The sequence below is a fragment of the Octopus bimaculoides genome, chromosome 1 (genome assembly GCF_046866305.1).
Source record: "Octopus bimaculoides isolate indiv1 chromosome 1, ASM4686630v1, whole genome shotgun sequence".
Lineage (NCBI taxonomy): Eukaryota > Metazoa > Mollusca > Cephalopoda > Octopoda > Octopodidae > Octopus > Octopus bimaculoides.
Genome location: NC_142928.1, coordinates 41,724,582 through 41,750,411, shown reverse-complemented (window position 1 = coordinate 41,750,411; position 25,830 = coordinate 41,724,582). Strand labels below are relative to the sequence as shown.

Genomic DNA, 25,830 nt, shown 5'->3' with positions numbered 1-25,830 from the left:
GAACTAGGTAATTTAACTGTGATCATCTCAGTGTTCTCACTAGGCAAGACTTTGAAGATTCTGCCATGCCATGCCATGTGTTCTTTCTTTAAGATGCATGATATGATTTCAGGAAGATTTGGATGCTTTTTCTAGCAGATCAGAAAACTACACAGAGGCTTTCTTCATGGTATTTCTGATATGTTTGGTTCCCTCCATTAATTAGTTGTTTTTTAACTAATAACGCGTCCTTAAATAATTCACCAGTCAACTGGAAAAAAAGACTTAGTCAAATAACATGCTTGACTAATTGAGTCTTTGAAGTTAAACAGTGCATGTAGGGATGTGTATATATATATATTCATTGAGTCAGTTCCAGAATTATTTTTGCTTTAAGCCTATCTACATTCAACTTGCTGCAATATGCTGAAACAAATTGTGGTATGTGTGTGTAGCTCAGTGTTAGTTATTAGCATTGTCGTTCTAATTCGCACGTTTACCTTCGATATAAGAAATGACACTATCAGTCCTTGTCAGCAAACAGAGGAACATTTGAAGATTGATGTTGAAACAAATCCACAAAAAATAGACATTTTTCGCCAAGCCCTAAGATTTAAGACCATTTCTTGGAGTCCTGGTGTTTATGATACTGAAGAACTGACTAAGTTCCGTCTTTTCATCGAGCAAAGTATGTATAGTCTTTTTTATATTGTCTATGTCTCTAACTTCTTGTATTATGCTTGACTAACATTTTATATTTGGTATATTTTTAGTATTTATAACATTAATTAAAGTAATATTGTGGTGGTCAAGTTTAACTACTTGTTTTTCATGCCAAAAATATCTCTGGTTTATTCATAATTCTTTTAATATTGGTTTCAAATTTTGGCACAAGATCAGCCAGTTTGGGGGAGAGGGTAAGTTGATTACATCGACCCCTGTGCTTGACTGGTACTTATTTTTATTGACCCCCAAAATGACGAAAGGCAAAGTCAACCTTGGCAGAATTTGAACTCGGAACATAAAGACAGATGAAATGCCACTAAGCGTTTGCTTAGCATGCTAACGATTCTGCTCTCTTACCACCTTTGATAATTCTTATAATATTGCTGCAGTTTATTTCATCTAACAAACTATAACCATACTCATTCAGTGTATTTCTTGCATCTCCAAGTGTTCTTTCATTTTTATTGTGTATATGGTCAATGTGTTAAATTCCGTTGTATTTAATATGAATGGATGGGTGTAGTGGTCATTGTCAACAAGATTTTGAGCATAACCACTTTATCATTGCACACACTAGCCTCTAATATGTTTGATAGCTTTTCTACTATGGGCCCTTAGATGACTATGTAGCTCTGATTTTGTTTTAAATTTTCTGTGACAAATGCAGCAAAATTTGGTCAAGAATTGCACCAACATCAGGTCTATCTTTGTTCTTTCATCTAAATTGGATTTTCAACCCAGCAGTGGATGAGCACAGCTTTAGATATAAACAATAGTAGTGCTCCACTGGGATCACTGGAACTGTAGCACCATAAGCAACCTGTGTTTGTCTCCTGATTCATGAATAACAAGCTTGACTTTTCAAAGTGTAATACAATCACAGACTGCAAGTGAGATTATTTCTGGACTCTCTGTCATGGAAAGTTTCAACATCCTGTAGGTTTTAGGTAGTATGTTTCACCATTTAACAGACAATTTAAATTTTCTTAAGCTGCAGGCTATTGTTCCCTTTAATAAACCATCATTTGTTTCTTTCCAGTGTGAGATGTTTCCTATGAACAGTTCTGATATTTAAGGACTTAAGGCTGTTTGTGGTATCACAAAATCTCTCTTTTTGATTTGTGTTTGGAATGCGTTCTGAGAACTAATTCACGATAAAGGAATTACCTAGGAAGTTTGAAATTGTAAACATGGATGACATAAGCAACTCGTCACATGTGCAAAAGATTTCTAATTGATGTTTAATATATTTGCCTTAGATACTTTTGATCACTTCTTTTGAGCATTCTGAAGTGCCATCGATACAAGGTCTGTGTCTCAAATGAATATAGCAGGAATATAAAGACACAAGTATCATAAGTATAAAGTGTGGTTGACAGATTCAAGTCCGTCAGACCACACCTGTTTCGTCAGTATCCCAAATGCAGTGAAAGCCATCTCAATTCTCATTTTGGTTTCAGAATCTAGGAATTCATCACCAAAGACATAGTTAACAAGATACAAAAAAGAATTCATCATATCAAGTCTGACCCTTTCATCATCATCATCATCATCATCATCATTTAACGTCTGCCTTCCACGCTAGCATGGGTGGGATGGTTTCACACAAGAACTGACCAAGTAGAAGCCTGCACCAGACTTCTGTGACTATTTTGGCAGGATTTTTACAGCTGGATGCCCTTCCTAAGACCAACCACTCAGAAGACTGGACTTTGGTGAAATCTATTTGGTTCCACATATATACTTATATATAAATCCTACTGAAGGCAACTTTGCTTTCATTCTTTTGGGGGTTAATAGAATAAAGTATCAGTGAAGTACTGGGTTTGATGTAATAGACTTGCCCTTCCTCTCAAAATTTCTGTCCTTGTGCCAAAATTATTATTATTAAGTGGAGTGATCTGGCAGAATTGTTAGCATGCCGGGCAAAATGCTTCGCAGTATTTTGTCTGCCGCTACGTTTTCAATTCAAATGCTGTCGAGGTCAACTTTGCCTTTCATCCTTTCAGGGTCAATAAATTAAGTACCAGTTGAGTACTGGAGTCAATGTGATTGACTATCTCCCTCTCCACAAAATCCAGGCCTTGTGCCTATAGTAGAAAAGATCATTATTATCATTATTATTATTATTATTATGGTGGTGAGCTTGCAGAATCATTAGCATGCCAGGTAAAATTCTTAGTGGTATTTCATCTGCCACTATGTTCTGAGTACAAATTCCATTGAGGTCAACTTTGCCTTTCATCTTTTCAGGGGTGACTTTATCTTTCATCTTTTGGGGTTGATTAAATAACTACCAGTTACATACTGGGGTGGATGTAATCGACTTAATCCCTTCCCCCAAATTTCAGGCCTTGTGCTTCCAATAGAAAGATTATTATTATTATTAAAGTGGCATGTTGGCAGAATTGTTAGCATGAGAGCCACTGCCTGGTACTGCATCAGGGCATTTATTATTATTATTATTATTAGTATGGTGATGAGCTGGCAGAACCGTTAGCATGCCAGGCAAAATGCTTAGCAGTATTTCATCTGCCACTACTTTCTGAGTTCAAATTCCGCCGAGGTTGACTTTGCCTTTCATCCTTTCGGGGTCGATAAATTAAGTACCAGTTGCATACTGGGGTCAATTTGATCAACTTGTCCACCCTACCAAAAAAAAAAAAAAAAATTTAAGGCATTGTGCTTATAGTAGAAAGTATTATTATTATTATTGAGTGAGAGAACAACATGCCATCAAAGTGACACAGATACAAATAGACAAAGCCCAATATACACATGACTACCCATCTGATAAGAGTACACCAGGCACATGCATCACAACCATATATGCATGACATGGTGATATCATATCAAGAAAAACAGCATATGACCTTGCAGGTGGGGCCCAGTTCCTTTGAGTCATGTGATCCATCCCACTCAAAAGGTCCCACTACTGTTGCTTGTGATCAGAGATGGATATATCATCAATCATGAAGGGACATTCTCAACTGGTTAAGCTCAAATAATTGACAAGCAAATCTGTGGTATTGAGCAGAATATTTGCTGTAGCCCAAAACATATACACTTCCAATCAGTTAAGATTGCAACAAAGGATGACCTCTTCTGAGATATAAGGATAAGTTGAAGCAATCACTAAAATCTCTACAGCTTAACATAACATCTTGGGAAAGTAACTGCCTACACTTATCTGTATGGTGTAAAAGGTGTCACAAGGAGTTGAAGAAAAAGAACAATTGAAGAATTATATCCTGCAACCAGCACACTTACCCAATCCCAGGCAAAATCAAAATCATCAATGTCCCCGTTATGACTTCATAGGAAAATTGATGCCTGGACTGAAGTTACATTCACACATCCATCATAAATAGATGCAGCTCCTTAGTGTTTTTTTTTTTCTATTACTCTCTTTAAGTCCTCTCCGTCAAACACTCATATGTTGAAACCAACAGGTGTGACCATTATCATCATCATCACCATTATTATTATTTATATGTGGATGTGTAATGTCAATGTGCATACCCGTCAGAGTGTAAGTATCTTGAGAGAAAAGCTGAACATAAGAAGTGTCAGTAGTGGTGTGCAAGAGAGATGATTGCGCTGGTTTGGACATGTGGTGAGAATGAATGAGGATAGCTGTGTGAAAAAGTGCCACTCCCTAACAGTTGAGGGAACCCGTGGAAGAGGTAGGCCCAGGAAGACCTGGGCTGAGGTGGTGAGGCAAGACCTTCGAACATTGGGCCTCACCGACGCGATGACTACTGACCGAGACCTTTGGAAATGTGCTGTGCGTGAGAAGACCCGGCAAGCCAAGTGAGATCGTTGCCAGTGCCCCTGGACTGGCTCTTGTGCGGGTGGCACATAAGATGTACCATCCTGAGCGTGACCGTTGCCAGTACCGCCTGACTGGTCTTGTAGGGTTTTCGAGCGAGATCGTTGCCAGTGCCCCTGGACTGGCTCTTGTGCGGGTGGCACATAAAAGACACCATTTCGAGCGTGGCCGTTTTCGTGCGGGTGACACGTAAAAGCACCCACTACACCCTCTGAGTGGTTGGCGTTAAGAAGGGCATCCAGCTGTAGAAACTCTGCCAAATTAGATTGGAACCTGGTGTAGCCATCCGGTTGCACCAGTCCTCAGTCAAATCGTCCAACCCATGTTAGCATGGAAAGCGGACGTTAAACGATGATGATGATGATGATGATAACAGCTAATTTATATTACTAAGCAGTTTAATGCTGATATCCTTCCAGAAGTGGAGAGTTAAATTAGCAATCAAACATTTCTTAATTGGAAAGTATCCCACTCTACCTGTTTTGTTTTTTTTCGTCTGGTTTATGAAAATTTACTGGACAACACTATATATTTACATAATTTACAGATTTAATTGAATGAACCCATGCTAGCATGGAAGGCGGACGTTAAATGATGATGATGATGATGATTCTGTGTGTGTGTGTGTGTATAAAACTATACACACACATACACACACACACATGAGAATCATTCAATTCTATCTGTAAATTATCAGAGCATGTTAAAAACCTATGGAGCAGAAAAGAAAAGTATAATTCTTTGAGTAGGTCGCTAATCACTACACACATTTTTTTTCTCTTCTTGTTTCTCTCCTTGTTTCTTTCTGTGTTCTTTTCTATGGAAGAGCATAGGCTCAATTCCCAAGTGTTATACTAATACATCTGATTGTTTTCTACACCACTCGTCTTCGTCTGTTGTTTTTATGTGAATTCTCTCCCTATATATTTATAAATACCTTGCATATAAGTTTCTTGATATTTCTGATCTGATTTAGTATATTCATTTGCATTAGAATCATTTGATTCAATTTGTAAATCTTATTAATCAAGGAACAACAAAGCAAGTAGAAAACCTAAGCAAAAGGTAAAAACGTGAAACACATACCTCTGACAGATCAGACAACCTCATTGAAAGAAGCTCCTTTGTTGGTTTGGACTCATAGCATTTGTTGTTTAACCTTTATTGAAAATATCCCATATTGTTAATCTAGGACAAAGGACTTCAAAGTGGGTGCTACCCCGCCGCCCCGCCCCGGGGGGGGGGGGGCGTTGAGGCAGTCACAGTGGGCGCTGGTGCTTAAGGGGGCAGTTGGGGGGGGGGGAACTTAGAGAAAAACGAGGCGTTGGGAGGAAGGGGGAAGGATGTTAGTTTCATTCTGTCCATGTAAGTATAAAAACTTGTCTGGTTTTCTTTCCTCCACTTAACAGGGCTGGCATTCATCAAATTTTTGCAACTTTAGAGACACCAGTTGCTATTAAAACAATATTCTAGTTTGGTGTCACTTATATAAAATTATCAACATTTGGGCTGCTTGATGAGACCCGAGCTATTGATGTGAAAACTCGAAAAATACGAACAAGCACACATAATTTCCACATAAACAGTGATGTAGACCTCTTCTATCTAAAATGAAAACAAGGTGAAAGAGGCTTAACATTGATTCAAAATGCCTTTAAGTGTTACATCATATCCCTTCGGCAACATCATTTAACCACCAAGTGTCGAAGTGCATCCCTTGACCAAGTTTGCATGCATGAGGCTGATAACATCATAAGACTTGGAAGGCAGCTCCTTGAGCAACACTTTTTGTCTGATAAACCAAGAATACATGCCCAAAGAAGTTGCATGACTCTGTCGCAATGTATCATCAGATGAAAGCCTATATGAGCAGATGACTTTACTTGGATATGTTACTAGAAAGCTCCGTGATGATAGTCACATTGATCATCAAAGCAGTTTATCATGGACGAATAGCCGGATTATTACCTCCCAATTTGAAGGGTATGCGTTTGCAATCTAGGAACAAGAAATATTAACCAAGTACCTGATGCACAAAAGGAATAGAGATGCAGGAAAAGCCATAAAGTGTGACAACCAATGCAGACTTTGAGGAGTTCACACTGAAGATATCACCCACATCATAAGCAGTTGTCCGAAAATGTCATCACGGTATTATCTACCAATGAGACATGACATTATAGCTAGGACACTCTATAATGAAATCTGTTGGAAGGATAATCCTAAGGACAAAGAAATAAGAACCCAAAATATGGTAGAAGCCATAGCTATTCATAATAATAAGGAATACTGGTGGAATATACCAGTGAAGACCTCAATAAAATTTAAGTACTACAAACCTGATATAATGATTTGGGATAGAGAAGAGAAACTGAGAAACGTTCCTAAAGAAAAGGTTTATTTTTTCTCTGAAAATTCAATTAATTCACTGTAAGTTATATTCTCTGCTTACACCAAAACACCTTTCTTTGACACACTTAGCGATATCTGTTACACTTCCAATGCTTGTTATTTGTATATATATATAGAAAAGGAGTAGGTAGTAACTCTATAAGATGTACCCAGTGCAAGCTATGGACACATAAGAGGTGCAGCAATATCAAAGGCAGGTTAACTAGGAAGTTAGTTTTTGTATGTGGCAGATGTTCAGGTGCAATAAACACTGTAAACAAACAGGAAACAACTTCTGTTTCTTTCCAGGAAGAAAAACTAGAGGTAGTTGATAGCTTCCGCTATCTGGGTGACCAAGTTAGTAGTGGGGGAGGGTGCACTGAAAGTGTAGCTGCTAGAATAAGAATAGCCTGGGCAAAGTTCAGAGAGCTCTTACCCCTGCTGGTGACAAAGGGACTCTCACTCAGAGTAAAAGGCAGACTGTATGACGCGTGTGTAAGAACAGCCATGCTACATGGCAGTGAAACATGGGCTGTAACTGCTGAGGACATGCGTAAGCTCGCAAGGAATGAAGCCAGTATGCTCCGCTGGATGTGTAATGTCAGTGTGCATACCTGACAGATTGTAAGTATCTTGAGAGAAAAGCTGAACATAAGAAGCATCAGTTGTGGTGTGCAAGAGAGGCGATTGTGCTAGTATGGACATGTGGTGAGAATGGATGAGGATAGCTGTGTGAAAAAGTGCCACACCCTAACAGTTGAGGGAACCCGTAGAAGAGGTAGGCCCAGGAAGACCTGGGCTGAGGTGGTGAGGCAAGACCTTCAAACATTGGGCGTCACCGAGGCGATGACTTCTGACCGAGACCTTTGGAAATGTGCTGTGCGTGAGAAGACCCGGCAAGCCAAGTGAGACCTAAATCCAAGGCCTCTGCCAGGGGTGAAGCCAGCCCACTTATGCATACCTTTCCTACATCGGACACTAAACTTTGCTTGCGAAGACTTGTTGGGGCATGTGAAATCGAAGTAAATTCGACGACTGGCACCCATGCCAACGTTGTCTCCTTCTTTGGACACGAAACTCAGCTTGCGAAGACTTATTGGGGCAAGCGAAATCGGGATACCACCTGTGCCCAGCGTCGCCTTTCTGGCACTTGTGCCCATGACATGTGTAAGGATTTTCAAGCGAGATCGTTGCCAGTGCCCCTGGACTGGCTCTTGTGCGGGTGGCACATAAAATACACCATTTTGAGCGTGGCCATTGCCAGTACCGCCTGACTGGCCTTCGTAGGATTTTCGAGCGAGATTGTTGCCAGTGCCCCTAGACTGGCTCTTGTGCGGGTGACACATAAAATACACCATTCTGAGCATGGCCGCTGCCAGTACCGCCTGACTGGCCTTTGTGTGGGTGACACGTAAAAGCACCCACTACATTCTCTGAGTGGTTGGCGTTAGGAAGGGCATCCAGCTGTAGAAACTCTGCCAAATCAGATTGGAGCCTGGTGTTGCCATCCGGTTTCACCAGTCCTCAGTCAAATCGTCCAACCCATGCTAGCATGGAAAGCGGACGTTAAACGATGATGATGAATTTATGACAAATAAAATTATTATGTTGCTGATCAGGTGAGTCGATGATTCAGACACCTAACAAAGTCGCTTTGTTAAGCCCAAAACTTTCTCCTTCTGATGTAATTAAAACCTTTAAAAAACACACATGCCATTACACTGCTGTCTTCTTCATTATGCGTTGTAAATTTGTGCATTATTTTATCAAGTAAGAATATGTAATGAAGGTTTCTTTTTTTGGCAGTGGATTGGGGGATGCTACGAATTTATTATAATATTATTATAGTATCTTTTTTTTTTACTCTTGTTTCAGTCATTTGACTGCGGCCATGCTGGAGCACCGCCTTTAGTCGAGCAAGTCAACCCCAGGACTTATTCTTTGTAAGCCTAGTACTTATTCTATCGGTCTCTTTTGCCGAACCGCTAGATTACGAAGATGTAAACACACCAGCATTGGTTGTCAAGCTATGTTGGAGGGACAAACACAGACACACAAACATATACACACACATACATATATATATATATATATATATATATATATATATATATATATATATATATATATATACATATATACGATGGGCTTCTTTCAGTTTCCGTCTACCAAATTCACTCACAAGGCCCGAGGCTATAGTGGAAGATACTTGCCCAAGGTGCCACACAGTGGGACTGAACCCGGAACCATGTGGTTGAATATTATGTTAAATATCAAATGATTCATAATATATATAAATTATTAAAATATTCATTTATACATAAAAATATGTGTGGGGGTGCTGCGGGTATTATGTTACCATGAGGGGGGCAGTGACCTAAAAAGTTTGAGAACTTTTGATCTAGGATTATGTATCACTACTGTCCCCTCTACCCTTTTTTAACAAATTGTAGTGAACCTGAATACTATATACAGAAAGCTCATTATTTTTTTGTTTAGATAGCACCGTGTGATTTGAAGGATATTTAATTTATATTTCAAACCTATGACAAGAGATTGACACTCATTGGCTCAGATTCATAATGAGTGTTTATTCCCAGATTAACCTTGATAGTGCAAACATGTAATAAAAGGCATTAAAACCATGGTCATCCTGTATTTCCCCTATACACAGGGAACCCAAGATCACATTTCCCCAATATGTCTTTTTCTAAGTTAGGAGGATGTGATTTGTTTTATATTATAGAATCTTATACTATAAAAGAGAAGCTGATCTGTCTGTCTGTCCGTCACAGCATCCATTAGAAAGAGGGAAAAAGAGGAGGAGAAAAAGTTGTTGTTAAGAGATATATAGTAACAGAGAGAGAGAGTGTGTGTGTGTGTGTGTGATAGATAGATAGATAGATAGATAATGTTGTTACCATAGTAACTTACAAGTTTAATGAAAAAGCAGGAATTTTAAGTGCAAGTCTGTCAGTACGATGCTACACAGACTTAAAAAAAGACTCTGTGTGTGTGTGTGTGTAATATATATAATTATTTTTTGAGGAGCTATGTATGTGTCTGTGTGTCTTTCAAAGTATAGACAACGCATCACAGACTTTAAAAAAAGACTTTCACTTGAAACAATTTATGAAGGTATGTGCAAGATTAAACAAATATTTTCATTGGCAGTGTAGTGACAGGTAACAATTGAGTCACACTTGAATCCTGAGAAACATGTCATTCTCTTGTAAAGTAGTTTCATTAATTGTAAAGAAAATTTTTTGGATTGAAGTAATCTAAGCAATTCCTTTTTAATGTTTCACATCATCTTATTCTTCTGGCAACAATGGATTGTTTTAAAGAAATTAACTGATTGTTTCTTTTCTCTAAATGTATCTTTTTTAATTTGTTTGACTCCCTACTCATAATAAAATATACTCATGCATATCCAACATATATACAGAGATCAGGTTTGTGGAAATGCGATGAACCCCTACAGTGAATATATTTTCAATATTACCAACACCTTTTAACCCCACCTACCACCAAGAAATTCATAGGTAAAATTATTTCTAAAAGCAATAAAAATGATTATGAGAGACTTGCTGCAAAGAAAATGTTGGTACTCCGTCGCTTACGACATCAAGGGTTCCAGTTGATTTGATCAACAGAACAGCCTGCTCATGAAATTAACGTACAAGTGGCTGAGCACTCCACAGACACGTGTACCCTTAGCGTAGCTCTCAGGGAGATTCAGCGTGACACAGTGTGACAAGGCTGACCCTTTGAATTACAGGCACAACAGAAACAGGAAGTAAGAGTGAGAGAAAGTTGTGGTGGAAGAGTACAGCAAGATTCGCCATCATCCCCTGCCGGAGCCACGTGGAGCTTTAGGTGTTTTTGCTCAATAAACACTCACAATGCCCGGTCCGAGAATCGAAACTGCGATCCTATGACTGCGAGTCCGCTGCCCTAACCACTAGGCCATTGCGCCTCCACCGCAAAGAAAATAATACAGAATGAACAGCACATACTTTTTCAATAAAATTAGCAGAATAGATAAACAAGCATCTAACAAAGAAAATTAGAAGCAAAATGAGGATTCCTTTGATTATAACAGAAGCCAGATAGTCAGAAACAAATATTTTGGTTTTATGGCAATCTTGAACATGGGAACAATGATGTCGAACATGTACCAGAAATTTCTGACAGATCAGCTAAAAATATGACTATCTGTAAGATTCTGTGAAAAAAAAGTGAAGGTTTGTCATTTTAAAAACAAGAGAACCTTATAATAATCAGTAGTTTAATACATGAATTTATGAATTTATTTTAAGTTTTAGAATATCTCCAAACTCTGAGAATAATAAAATCAACAACAAAGCAATGACCAAGAACACAAAGTATACAATTGTGCTGTAAGGAACATAAAGATGTTTTGAATAGTGGTCCCTCAAGAACAGAAGACAAAAAAAGGAAGAAAGAAAGATAAAGTTCTGTGGAAACCAGTGTTGTTATTTCAAAATATGCATAGGGAGTGAGGTAACCAAAGTTGGTGGAGCTGAAGTATTTAGAATAATCTTTTACAGCCAAAGAGTGATAGCAAGGGTAGACAAGCAAGGTCTTCTGTAGTAAGGGAGCATGCTAATGTGTGAGGAGGAGTGTATGTGTATGTTGGGGAGTGTGTGTGAGTGCATTGTAGATTTTGGACAGTAAAAAGATATAGTTTGTTACTCTAAGGGTGGTGTAAACAAAGCATAGATATGCAAGTAGTGGACAGATTGTGTGTGTGTGTGTTCACACACATATAATGGGTGGGGATTGAGGGTGAAGTGAACATAAGGACATTTTTCAAAGTGTGGGATTGTTAAGGAGAAGCAGCATCATTACAAGAAGGCAATGTAATAATTAATTTTGAAAGAAAAAGAATCAATTGTTGTTCTCTATGCAAGTGAAAAGTGGGTTTCTGTGGTGCACACAGTCCAGAACATTGAATTTGCCTTAATTTCTCTATCTGTTTGTAGTAACATATCCCAGAGTATGGTTGCTTTCTCGTTTTCTGTGACTTTTCTGGCATGTGCCTATACTATCTTTTTTCTGTTGTTATTCCATAGTGTTGGCATAGCTTCCAGTGTATGTAAGTCCCAGCTCTGTCATGTCTGTGAATATATTCCTTCTTAGCCATTATTATTATTATTATTATTATTATTATTATTGTTCAGTAGTCTTATTTTTATAACGTGCTTTCACTTCACTACCGAGCGCAGCTCTGTGCGCCTTGGGTATGTGCTGTGGTTTGCTGTGGTGCTCTTATGGTTACTGTATTGAAAGTGTTTTGCGTAGGATGTGTGCAGTGCCCAGTAGTGCAATTTTCTGTATGTTATATATATTTGTAAGTCCTGGTGTTTTTGTTATGTATTTGTCTGAATATTTTTTTATTATACCTAAGGCACCTACTATAATAGGAATTGTTTCTGTTTTTAGATTCCACATTCGAGTTACCTCTATTTCCAGGTCTTTGTATTTTGAAAGTTCCACATTCGAGTTACCTCTATTTCCAGGTCTTTGTATTTTGAAAGTTCCACATTCGAGTTACCTCTATTTCCAGGTCTTTGTATTATTATTATCATTATTATTATTGTTATTATCATTATCTCAGGATTTGCTATAATTCCTGGAACCTTACAGGCACAGCAGGCTTGCTGCCAGCAGCCTACAGTATCATGCTATCTATTTTTTTCAACTATCTAATACTTTCCTGATTATTCTGGCCATGCCAAGGAGGCAAACCTTTTGTAACAGCTCTACTAAGCACTCTATTCCAATTTCCTTTATATTCCTCTTGATGACTACTGATACTGTCTTCAAGGAACCAACAATAATCGGCACTATCTTTTCCTTCTTCATATACCATAGCTAGCTATTTTGTACTTAAGAGGGTTGTATTTATCTATTTTTTCGCCTTCCTTTTCAACTATTTGTGAGTCAAAGAGGCATGCAACATCAGCTATATTGTACATGTGGTGCATCTTATCCACCACTAGGTCCTGTCTGTTATGCTCTAGGACCTGATCTGTTTGGATTGGGAAATCCCAGAGGATTTTGCCGGTCTCCAACTCTGCCACTCTCTGTAATTAGTGCTCATGCCATGTCTTGCTTCTCTCTAGCCCCCACTTTTTGCACAGTTTCCAATATAGCAATCTCACTACCTCATCATATTGCCACAACTTGTAGTGGTTTTGGGCAAGTCTAGGGCATTCATTCACGATATGGGCAATGGTTTTGTCCACTGTATTAGAGATGCAGCACAGTGGAGACACTTGCTCATTCCTAAGGTTGAATCTCCAATCTGTGGCAAGTGCTTGGTCTTATGCTGCCAGTATAGTGCTCTCAGTGTTCCCTTTTTCAGCCAATCCCACTTATATTTTCCAGTAACTTCAGTTGTGGATATGTAGAATTGATTGTGTAGTCCTTTGCTGCATAATGCTTCTTCATGTCCTTTTTGTACTTCTTCCTTTGTTTCCCCCATTTTTCTCTGCTTTCAATACTCTCTCATTATTATTATCATTATTATTATTTTTTTCTTTTGAGATGATTGGATGTGGTTTTAAGAGAAATTTCTAGCTGGTCAAGCATTATTTGGTTATTCATTTTTGTTTATATATTTCAGCCTATCCAACTGTCCACAAGTCACCTTTTGTGAAATATGAAGTTGTAGCTAATTACAGCATGCTGTATACTGTTGAAGGAAGTGATAAAAAACTCTTACCCTATTTGTTAACATCACATTTAGATGTAGTTCCTGTTACAGAAGAAAACTGGAAATTCGATCCTTTTGCAGCTAAACTCTACCAGGGTTACATTTATGGTAGAGGTACTTTGGATGTAAAATGTAGTGTTATAGTATGTATTGACAAATATTGTAGTTTTGTATAATTATGATTTTATTGATTATTTTCCTCTTTGCACATGTTTTCCTTGCTGCAGTCAACTTGTAACTGTTCGAGTGGAATGTTAACCATATGAAACTCACCAGCCTCGGAAAGGTTGCAAAAGCCATGGGTAAAGCCTTTCCTTAAAGCCAAAACCCCAAAAAATAAATAGATAAAAAATAAATGTCTAGTCCTTAACTGCTCAAATAAATTGTTGAAAGAAGTAAATATATTGTTATATAAGTGGTATTGGAAGAAGAACTTTATGGCATATAATTGTAAGCAGCACATTTCTATGGCCAAAGAATAGCATATAAAGGGAAGAGTGATAATCTTTTCTGAGTTGTGGGCTGTAAATATGGGGAATCAGCAGTAACTGGAGAAAAATTTGATTAAGAGAGTCGGTTGGATATATATAAATATTAACTTATATCCATATCAATAAAATTTAGCATTACAAATGAAAGAATGCAGCTCCAACCAACACTTGCTAGCATAGTGAAACAGTTGTTATTGATAATGCTAATGCTAGAGTTATTAAAGCAGCTTGTTGTATATAGGTGTTATTTCTTATAGCATTCAGTCATGAAGTAAGTATAATGGTATTTTTCATTGAGATAGTAACACCTATTATTAAACTAACTACTTAGAGCACAATAAAATGCTAATGATCCAATGAGGGGACTCATGTTGTTGCTCAATTGGAAGAAATTGTCACCAAATCTCTCAAAGTACACCTCATTTTGAACTAAAAGAGATGCTATATAATGGCCTCAAATTGTAATTTTAGTACTTTGAAGGTATTGTGATATTTAATGATTGGAATGCATAGATCAGTACCTTAATCATTTAACCATCATTATCTAATTATAAAACTGTAAGGACTGACTTGCAACTTCAATAGATTAATACTAATTAGTGATGTTGTAATGGTAGAACACTATGATTGCTTTGTATCTTAACCAGTTTGGTAAATAATTATGTAACTATGTTTTTTATTAGAGACAAAAACAATATTTGTTCAGAGTAAAGATCTGTATATTTTACTTAACATAGATATAATAGTAACGGTAGAAATCCACAATACTGTATTGTTCATTTTCAGAAGGCATCTCATATAGACTCTGCTAAAAAGCACAGAAGTATCAGTAGAGGAAAAAAAGCATCCAGCAGAAGTGGTGAGGTAGCTAGATCCCTGGATTTCTGCATATTTGGTAACAAGTCTCCACTATCAACTACATGCTTAGTCAAATTTTACCTCTACTGATATAGAAAAACCGTTCAATGTAGTGATTTGTATATCTTACTTAACATGTCTAATGTCAATTATTCTTTCATTTCTGCCAGATTAATAAAACAAATGTTAGTATTTTAAGATTGAAAAGGGTTGTCAAAAACACAGTAGCGATTTGAACAGAGAATAATCAATAAACTTAAACTAAATAAACGCTTAACTGTTTTGATTAACAAATTCTTCTGGAGATGATTGTTATCTAAAAAGGAAGAACAACATCATCTAAGGAGTTTTTTTCAAGTAATCCTCCAGTTCAAAATCAAAATCAAGAGAGCACTTGTTTACAGCTATTATGTGATGTCGTGACAAAGAGATACAAACACCCACTCACCCACACCCACACATATGCACCTCCCCATCCACACACAGAGGAGTGCATGTGCACACACACACACATGCATACATACAGTCAAGAGAAACAAGTCTGACTAACTGGGTTATTTTTCTCTATACATATTAATATTACCTGAAGGCAATGATAGTAGCATTGTACTTAGCTATTGTTTCTTGTCTCACATAATTTTGACACTACTTGATTAGCTATTATGATAGTAATTATTTGCATTGTCAGACATCGTTGTCATCATCATCATCATCATTGTCAATGTCATTGTTGTTGCCGCCGTCGTCATCAATATCATCATCATCATCATGTCCACTTTTCCATGCCTGATTAGATCAGAAATGATTTTTTGAGGCAGATTTTCTATGGCCTGGATGTCCTTCCTACTGCCAACCCGTACCTATTTCTAAACAAGCTAATATTTCCTTTTAGGTAGACATGTATTTATGGAAGATTGGAAATGAAAGAACCACTTATATGATGGCAACACTTGTTTACAGCTATTGTGTGATGTCATGGCAGAGAGATACAAAACAAACACACACACACACACACACGCACGCACACACACACACACACACACACACACACACACACACACACACACCCACCACGAACTTGTTTCAGGTTCAGTCTCCCAGACCTACTCACAAGGCTTTGGTCATTTTGAAGTTCTAGCAGAAAATATTTGTTCAAGATGCTACTCAGTGGGATGAAGTCAAGACATGTGGTTAGAGAAAGCAAACTTCTTGACCACACAGCCATTCCAGTGCCCAGCCATATATTTGTAAATACTTTTATTTCAAAATCAGAATTGTATTTCTTGTTATTGCTGTTACTATTTGATAACACAAGCTATCTTTCTTATTTCATCTAGGAATTACCAGAGTAATGTCCTGAAACATGAAAGCAGCCCATTGTGTTGCATATGCAGAGAGCATCCAGAGACAATTGACCACATTGTCTCTAGATGCAGACTGATACAACAAAATATTTGTAAAGACATGGTAGGGCAGCTTGGTACATACATATAATTTTTTTGTGTTTTCCAGGGTATCATGGAGGCTTTGGAACATGCTCTAAAATCAGGTTTTAAACCCAAGAGATCTTTCTTCATTGCATTTGGACATGATGAAGAGGTGTGTATTTGACTTAATTGATAAATGAAAGGTACAAAATATTCTGTTCAGTAATTAACCTTTTGATACCAACCCACCCAAAATTGCCCTTGGTTCCATGATACAACCACTCTGTTTTAAAGTGATCTAAATTTAAATTTTCCCTTAAATTTCCTGCTAGTTTATGCTGAAAACAACAGCTTAATAACAGCAGAGTTATTTTACTAAATTCTTTGTTATTTTGAAAATTAATTAAAACAAAAGTTGTGTATTTCAATAGAAGTGCAGTAATGGAAGGGTTAATATTCTTCATATAGAAACAGCAGTGAGATGATAGAAACAGCACAACTCTGGACTAAATTTCAGCTCCTACTACATTCAGAGTGCACTTCAATTTCTTTGGAGCCAATTACACAAGTACCAGTAATATACTGAAATTGACTCAGTTTGCTACAGCTACTTCTATACAATATTTGGCCATGTGTCTGAGTAAAAAAGCCAACATAGAAATGCTTTCAATTGAAAGTTGCAAGTGCTGAGTTCCTTGATAATACAGAATTATCTCTTCAGCCTTACTACATTATGTGCAATATTCTATCAAATATTTGTTGTAGAAAAATAAGATCAAGATATATTTGTTTAGTTATTCTGAAGAGCACATGACAGTATGGTCTATATTGTTTTCATAAACATTATTGTATATATTGCTCAACAATATAATCACTAGAAAAAATAAAAACAATAAACAACAAAAGACATGGTTTTATCTTAAATCTGATTTGCTCTAATTCTTTCCTAATCTTTATCCTTTACACATCATTATTATTATCATTCAACATCCATTTTCCATGCTGGCATGAGTTGGTTAGTTTGACAAAAGCTGATAGGCCAGAAAGCTACACCAGGCTCCATTTGTCTATTTTGCCAAGGGTTCTACTGCTGGATGCTCTTCTTAATGCCAATCACTTTACAGAGTGTATTGGATGCTTTTCATGTGGTACCAGCACAGGTGCTTTTTACATATCACTGACACAGGTGCTTTTTAAGTGGCACTGGTACAGGTGCTTTGTACATGGCACCAGCCCCAACAGGGTCGTCAAATAACTTGCAAGACAATGACCTCTTAGTTGAGAGAGGGAGTAGAACCAAGGGAAATGGCTGTGTAGTAGGTGAGAGGTTAGAGCATGATAGAGGGACAGGGATAGTTGTTTTATTATAGAGGAGATATTTGACCAACCTGTAGGACAAAGAAGGTGGGAGAGGGTTAGAGGGAAAGATAAAAAGACAGTCAAAATGAGAAAGATACAGAGAGAAATGTATGGTGTTGGAGATGTATTGGGGTCTACCCACAGTGAACAGTGGTGGTGGGAGGGGGGCATAAATAGTACAGAGGGGATAGAGGGGAATATTTCATAAGAATGTGAGGAGAAATGTTTAGAGATGGGGGGAAGAAATGACTGTAGTAAGTGATGGTGAGAGAGATTAAAGAGGCTGGGAGAAGGGTAAGGAACAATGTGAGGAGAGTTTGTGGATAGACACATGAGACAGAGGGGAGGGGATATTTTGCATTTTAGTAAAAATTACATGATATAGATGGATTTTTTTTTTTTTTTTTTTTCTGTGATCATCTCACTACATTTAGGTTACTGGCTATGATGGAGCATATCATATAGCTCAGACTCTTGAAAGTCGAGGTGTTCAGTTGGAATATCTATTGGATGAAGGCCTTGCAATAGTCAAAGATTTTTTTAAAGGTTTACATCCAGTTGCCATGTAAGTTTATTTACAGACCTTTATTTACTTATTTTTTAGGTAGCATACACTGAAATATGTGGTATCCTGAGAGATACTTTCTCTAACAGTTAGTATTATAGTCTATACATACTTGTAATTTACATGCAGACAACTCAGTTATTTCATCTTTTTCTCATTGTCAAATTCATGCTTTAACTATCATTGTTTCTGCACTTATTGACTTGTTCAACCACAACCAAAACAAGGCTTTCCATCACACATTCACACTGCACAACAATCTAGAAGCCAATGGCACATGAAGTCAGCTAACTGGTTGGAAATCTGCAAGTTTTATTCTATCCCTGACAATAAATGTGTTTCACCTGGTTCATCTGAGATAGCAAAGCAGGTAGCAGGAACTGTCTGCTTATATATGTCCCTTTAATCTCTCACTCAACCAAAATACATAGCACCAAATCCCCAAATAATTCAATTGTACTACAGCGATACAAGCAAATGAAAAATAAACTTGGTAAAAATCCACCCTCTCCACAAGCTATGTTGCTTTTACTCACCACAGCAACTTATGCAAGACTATCATCCAAAAAGTAAAATATACTTTGGAGCAATGCACAGCATTCAAGCCCTCTAATCTTCCAAATTACAGCTAATTCTTCAGATTGATAGATCATTACCAACTTTGTGGAATCCTCAACATCATCACCCACCTTAATGTCTCCATAAACAACAATCTTGTGGAAAAGACTTTTATTACATTTATTGCCCATTTTCCTTTTAACTTTACAATGTACACATTCGGTAAAACTCCTCAAAATCTTTGTCCTCTCCACCTGTTACACCAACACAAACACATACCAAGTGCAAAAATGCTTCTGGTTACATCATATCAATTAGGCTGCACTCCCAGACAATGATCAGTGCCATTATCCTCAAATGCTAACCCCTATCCTCACTAAACACTTCAATATTTGTCTTTCTGTAAGGATCCCAATATTTGGAAATATACAATAGTCTATCCAATGCTTAATAAGGGGAAAACCTCTCTGCACCTACAATATATCAACCTGCTGCTCTTTCAACATCCCAAGGGTGATGAAAACAATCAACTTCTCTAAAAACTTGAATATCATTTAATCTTCAGTGACCTCCTCTCCAGCTTTATAGAACTAGATCTACTGGGATCAGCTCTACTAAGTCACAAATGGTCACTCCTTTCCTTAGGAAGTCCAGTGAAAACAATATGATTACAATTGACATCTGCAAAGCTTCCAGTCGTTATTTGATATGAAAATTTATTTGCTAAGTTGCTCATTTTTAGGTTCTATCCTTCTCATATCTCTCGGAATGGAAGGTTCCTATCAGATTACATTATCACAACATGCATTAAGAGACTTTCTGTGAACTATCTTATATTGACTTAGATGTGCTCTAATGTTTGGTAAACCGAAACCTAGAAAACCCCCTCTGATGAGAATATGACAACCTCATCTTTTTCATCAGTACCAAAACACAACTTCTGCTTATATTAAGAAAAAAATCTTACCCTCTTTCATCATGAACAACTTGCAAATAAAGATTTTCAAAATCACCCCAAGTGCTTGAACTTCCGAACCACTACAAAACACGACTGAGACCCATAATACAATAATGATCCCTTATATGGAACAGTATTACTACTCCTCATACTAACAGATTATACCCCAAAGAAAGCCATGTGAACTGCACATTATAACTTCTAGCTCTTAGAAGCAGTTTTCCCTCTGCCCTTCTATTACATCACTACCACAATTGTCTCTGTTCCTGTTAGTTACATTCCACCTTCACAACCATTTCTTTCCCCTTTTTCTCTTTAGATTTTGATTCAATCATACAGATAATTTTTCAAGATGAAGCCATCTGATTTGATTGAGCATACATCTTGTTTTATGGATTAATCAGATACTGCAACCATTTCAAGGTATATTTGAGAACTTTAGTAAATCAGTTATGGTTGAATTATATACATGGAGGCATTACTGTATTTTTACAAATTTTGGATTTTTTGCTTGAAACTTTAAAATTTGCATTGAGCTTTCAAAAGATATGCTTTTTTTAATAATCTAATCATTGAATATTTTTACCTGGTTTTCTAGGATTGGTGTTGTTGAAAAGGGTCAAGCAATTGTGAAACTTTCTGTCAATGGAACAGCTGGTCATTCAGCAATTCCTCCACCTGAATCTGTCATTGGCATTTTGTCTACTGCTATACGCAGGTAAGTAACTTACATCTTGTGTGTGTGTGTGTGTGTGCATGTGTGTGCGTGTGTGTGTGCGTGCGTGCGTGCGTGCGTGTGTGTGCGTGTGTGCATGTATGCATACACAGACACACACACAGACACAGACACACACACATGGTGTTTGGGTTAAATTTGACAGTTTACATAAAAGGGAAAGAAAATACAATATGCTATTCAGAAATAAGAGTATTTTAAAAATTCAAAAAATATCAATTAGATTAGGTCTGGGAGATAACAGTTTACTCAAAGTAGCCACCCTCAACTTCCACCAGGGTCTCAGGATGTGAGTAGGTGATATAGTTAATTAGATCATACTCAGTTTATTATTTGCATCAAGCAATCAAGGAAGGATGGAATATTAAATTGACATCCCAACCAGCATAATATATACTGTCAAAACATACGGACACAAAAATAACTAAAATACTACAAGGTCTTTATTCCAGCACTTTATTATTTCTACTAACCCTCTGCTTTTATTGATATTAATATCAATCTATTAATTTTAAATTAATTTAAATTTTGTACATTAAAACAATATCCTTTATAGAATTGAATCAAATCCACAACCTGATTTGTTTGGTACTGGAGCAGAACGAGCTATGTTTGAACATCTTGCTCCTAAGGTAGGATTTTAAAAGTTTTATTTATAGTTTCCTGTTTTGATAAGGGTTTAAATTCTCAATATTATTTTCTGCGTATATATGTATAAATGAGAAGGGAGAACTGGTTTATATATAAGCATAACTGAGTATTATATGCAATGAGGGAAATAAGTTTTATAAACTTGGGGCATGCGAAGATCTGTGAGGCTGTGATTGGAAAGGTGGTGAGGGTTAGATACTATAAGCGCTCTCCCCTATAAGCTGAAAATTAGAGGAATGCCCTCCTTTTCCATCACTGATTATATAAAAACTATTAAAAAAATTTTATGTATTCCATTTAAAGAACATGTAGGAAAGAAACACATGAATCTTGCGATTCAGCTTAACAAGGAAGATATCATAACACTTAAGTTGAAAGAGAATAAGAAAATTGCAAAACCTTATTAACAGTAAAGATGTTTTTTTTCTTCTACATGAAAACCTAATTTGAATATAGTTTGTTTGTATTGATATAGTGTATAGTAACAAAAGAATTTGATCAACTGGAAAAGGTTCTCAGAACCTGGGTATAAAGGAGAATACCACACGTTGATCAATACTGGAAATATGGTAAAATACAAGGGTGGGCTGAAATGTTCATAGGCTGACTTTGAAGGAGTGATACTAGAGCTATGAAATCTTGCAGGCAATAATTTCAGTTCTTCTTATTAATAAATGCATTATTTCTTTCTGGTTAAACTAACTGACATCACACTGTTCAAAAAGGACTTCAAAGGAAGCTAAGTAACTCGTAGCTACTTCTCTTGAAAATGGACAAAATTTGGCATATATGGTGTTATCAAGTACCTGCAGAAAAATGCTTTAGCTCCTAAGGACAATAATATTGACATAACTGCTACATTACAGGATGATGCTCCAGTTTTATCAACATTGTAAAACTGGGCAGTTGAATTTGGGAGGGGAAAGGAGAATCTTCAACAAGACTCAAGGCCTGGATGTCCTGCAACTGCCCCAACCAAGAAAAACATTGATCATATTCACCACATGGTGAGGGATGGTGACTGATAATAAATCCAATTGTCAATACTATTAGCATTTCTTATGAGTTGAGAATACTCTGCATAATGAAGGTTTCTGCTTGGTGGGTGCCACATCTGATATTTAATCAAGAGCACACCAGACTGATCACAAGGGAAAATCTGACATTGTTTGAAGCAGATCCAGCTGGTTGGTTTTATCACTTTCAGCCAGAGACAAAGGGACAATCCATGCAGTGGAAACACCTCTCCTCACCTGTTCCAAAGAAGGCCAAGGTTGTTTTATGTGCAAGGAATATGATGGTCTCAGTTTTTTAGGCTGCAAGAAACATTGTGTTTATTGACTATCATCAAAAGGGCTACACCATCAATGGAGTGTACTATGCTAGTTTGCTGAGGCAGTTATGAAAGATTATCAAAACCAAATGCTTAGGAAAACTGATGGAAGATTCATCAGGACAATGCTCCAGCACACAGTCTTTGGTTTCAATGGCTTCTGCGCATGACTGTAGCTTTGAACTGGTTGATCACCCTCCCTATTCTTCTGATTTGGCCCCATCTGACTATCATCCGTTACCCAACATGAAAAACATTTGGCTGAGAATCAGTATCATGGTGATGATGAGATCATATCTGCTGTTGATGATTTTTTTTTAACAACCGGATGGAATCTTGTTCACCAATGAGATTTAAGCACTGCAACACTAATAGAAGAAATGTGTGGACCACAAGGGGGACTATGTTGAAAAATAAATCTCATTCAGTCACTTTCCATGAGAGTATCTTGGCCAGCCTTTGAATTTTTCAGTCAACCCTTGTCGATATTAAATTTTTGCGAAGTTACTAGTTAATGGGTATTTTAATTTGTCTACAATTCCACGGCAACAAATTTTGTTCCAATTAAAAATAATAAGCATTGGTTTTAGGCATACAATCTCTGTTCCAGTGTAAATAGGTGGTAAACTTAATCTGTCTTCCTGTTTAATACCACTACCTGACCTTTGGTTACCTTTAGCAGAATCCACCCTCATGCAAACATTCAGGCCAGATCTATGGTTTGAGGATACCTTCCTCTCTCCCTCCCTGCCACCATTCTTAGAGGTTATGGAAAAGATCTCTCATGATAAAAGGATAAAAATAAATAAATCTGTATTGATAAAAAGACAGATAAATGTATAAACCCAGTGAATTTTAGTGATTAAATGTATTAAGATTAATGTAATTTTGTCACTTTATTTTAATTTCATTTTGAACAGTTGCCTTTCCTACCTCGTATGGTACTGTCCAATCTTTGGTTATTCAGACCTGTTGTGTCATGGTAAGTTTTCCAAACCTGTTGTATATTGGAATTAAGTTATATACTATTTTATTTTCCATTTTACTATGAAACAAAATTGGTTTCAGGAAATAATATTTTTCATCTTAGTTTACAAAAATTATTATCTTTTTAATGTATCTTACAGATAAGTTTTCCCCTCTTTTTCTAACAAACATTGCATTTTAGTCATTAGTATCTCTTAATTATTTTCAGTCACATATTAAGATTATGTTAAGGGTATTTTTAATTCTATAGTTGACTATTTGGCTTCTATTTTTTTACATGAAGAACAAAACCAACACAATAAAATAACAATTGTAGAAAAGACTTAGATATTTACACATTTATTTAATCACTTCATTATTCACAATTCGATTATATTTCAGTCAGTTATTTTTAAGTTTATAGTCTTATTATACCTGAAAATATCCCCATCATCATCAATGAGCATCCATTTTCCATACTGGCATGAGTTGGATGGTTTGACTAGAACTGATTTTGGTTTGGTTTCTACAGCTGGATACCCTTCATAACACCAACCACTCTAAGAGTGTAGTGGGTACGTTTTATGTGTCACCAACATGAGTGCCATTAATGTGTCACTGGCACTAGTGCTTTTTACATGTCACTGACACTGTTCATGACTACAATTTCACTTGGCTTGATGAGTCTTCTCAAGCACAGCAAATCACCTAAGGTCTTGATAACCTGTCATTGCTTCCATGAGACCCAACAGTCAAAGATCATGCTTCACCACTTTGTTCCATATCCTCTTGAGACTACCTCTTCCACAGGTTCCCTCCAGTTAGAGATCGGCACTTTTTACGCAGCTGTCCTCATCCATACACATCTCATGACCATATCAGCACAATCTTCTCTCTTGCACACCACATCTGATGCCTTTATGCCCAATTTTTCTCTCAAGATGTTTACACTATGTCGTACATACACACTGACATTGCAATATGTGAATAGTAATTAATGTTAATACAATTTCACATTGCGTAAGAAAATTTCATGAGTGAAAAAAAAAAAAAAATAGCTCACTAGACATTGATAAAATAATAGCTGTCTACATGAACCTCCTTATTTAATGTCTGAATTTTATTTGCCTTTAAGGGTTTTGTCTCGCCAACCACAAACAAATGCTCTTATCAGGACTGTGAATGCTGTAACCAAGTTTAATGCTGGAATAAAGGTAAATAGTTTGGTAACTTTTTCTTTTGATATGAACTACAATGATATAGAATATTTCAAAGTTAATTAAAACAGCTAATTAAGATATTATCTGTACTTCTTTTATTGGGTCTAGATCATGATCAGGAAAGGAAAGACATTCATATGATGTGGTGAATTGGTTACCAGGTTCACAAAAATCAATTGAGCAAAATTTGTCTTGTTTTTTCCCAGATCAACCTCAATGAAACAGACTTATGATTGAAATGCATTTGAACTGTGGTTATCCCATTTCCTTTCCCAATTTTTTAAGGCCATGTGTAATTTGATGAAGATTTGGCTATTCTTTTTAACAGATTAAATGATCACATTGGCACATTTATGAGTTATGGTGTTGGACCAGGGTGTAGGTGATAATGTGCTGGGAGATAAAACTATCTAGTTACAGGTTTTAAGACAATCTGTCAGTTTTTGTTTAGTCTTAAGTGAGTCCACAAAGCCATGTATCCATCAGCTTACATTTCAGAGAAATCAACAGAGTTTATTTGATAGAAATCCTGTCTTTCCCTATGTCACAATGTTAATAACTGTTTCTAAAGACCAAAAATTTTAGGGGATAATAAAATTGATTCATTTTTATTAACTCTAGAAGGAGGAAAGGCAAAAATTGACTATGGTGGGAGTTTTAGTTCAGAAAGCAAAGGAAAGTCATTGAATACCACAAAATATTGTATCACTCCATCATGCTAATAATAATCTTTTATTTTATAATACTAATCGTTCTGATAATAATGATTTTTTTCTAACATAAATTCAAGGCTACGATAGTCAAACTCAGGAAAATAGATGAAAACGTGACCTAGATGGAATCTACACTCACAACGTAAGGGGACGTAACTAAGATTTATGACTTCTGTCCTTTAACTGCTATTGCTATTAATGACAAGCCAGACGTTGCTGTATATTCCCAGGACTTCAAGAATAACTAAGTAACTAGTAGCTACTTCTCTTGAAAATGGACAAAATTTGGCATTGTGGCGTTATCAAGGACCTGCAGAAAATG

The 25,830-nt window shown here is 36.7% G+C and overlaps 1 protein-coding gene across 2 annotated transcripts in view; it reads left to right on the top strand.

The window, feature by feature from the left end:
- The first annotated feature begins 268 nt into the window (after window positions 1-268).
- LOC106878941 (N-fatty-acyl-amino acid synthase/hydrolase PM20D1.2) overlaps window positions 269-25,830 on the top strand; it is a 39,260-nt gene continuing 13,698 nt past the window's right edge. Inside the window, exons 1-8 of one of the 2 annotated variants that reach the window (XM_014928313.3) lie at window positions 269-667; window positions 13,584-13,816; window positions 16,535-16,621; window positions 18,243-18,373; window positions 20,488-20,607; window positions 21,182-21,257; window positions 23,530-23,591; window positions 24,711-24,789. In XM_014928313.3, the coding sequence (XP_014783799.2) occupies window positions 403-667; window positions 13,584-13,816; window positions 16,535-16,621; window positions 18,243-18,373; window positions 20,488-20,607; window positions 21,182-21,257; window positions 23,530-23,591; window positions 24,711-24,789 (1,053 nt within the window). In that variant the 5' untranslated portion in view covers window positions 269-402. Of the gene's footprint in view, window positions 668-9,886; window positions 10,067-13,583; window positions 13,817-16,534; window positions 16,622-18,242; window positions 18,374-20,487; window positions 20,608-21,181; window positions 21,258-23,529; window positions 23,592-24,710; window positions 24,790-25,830 lie in introns of those variants that run through there. The other variant, XM_014928315.3, reaches the window with a different exon arrangement.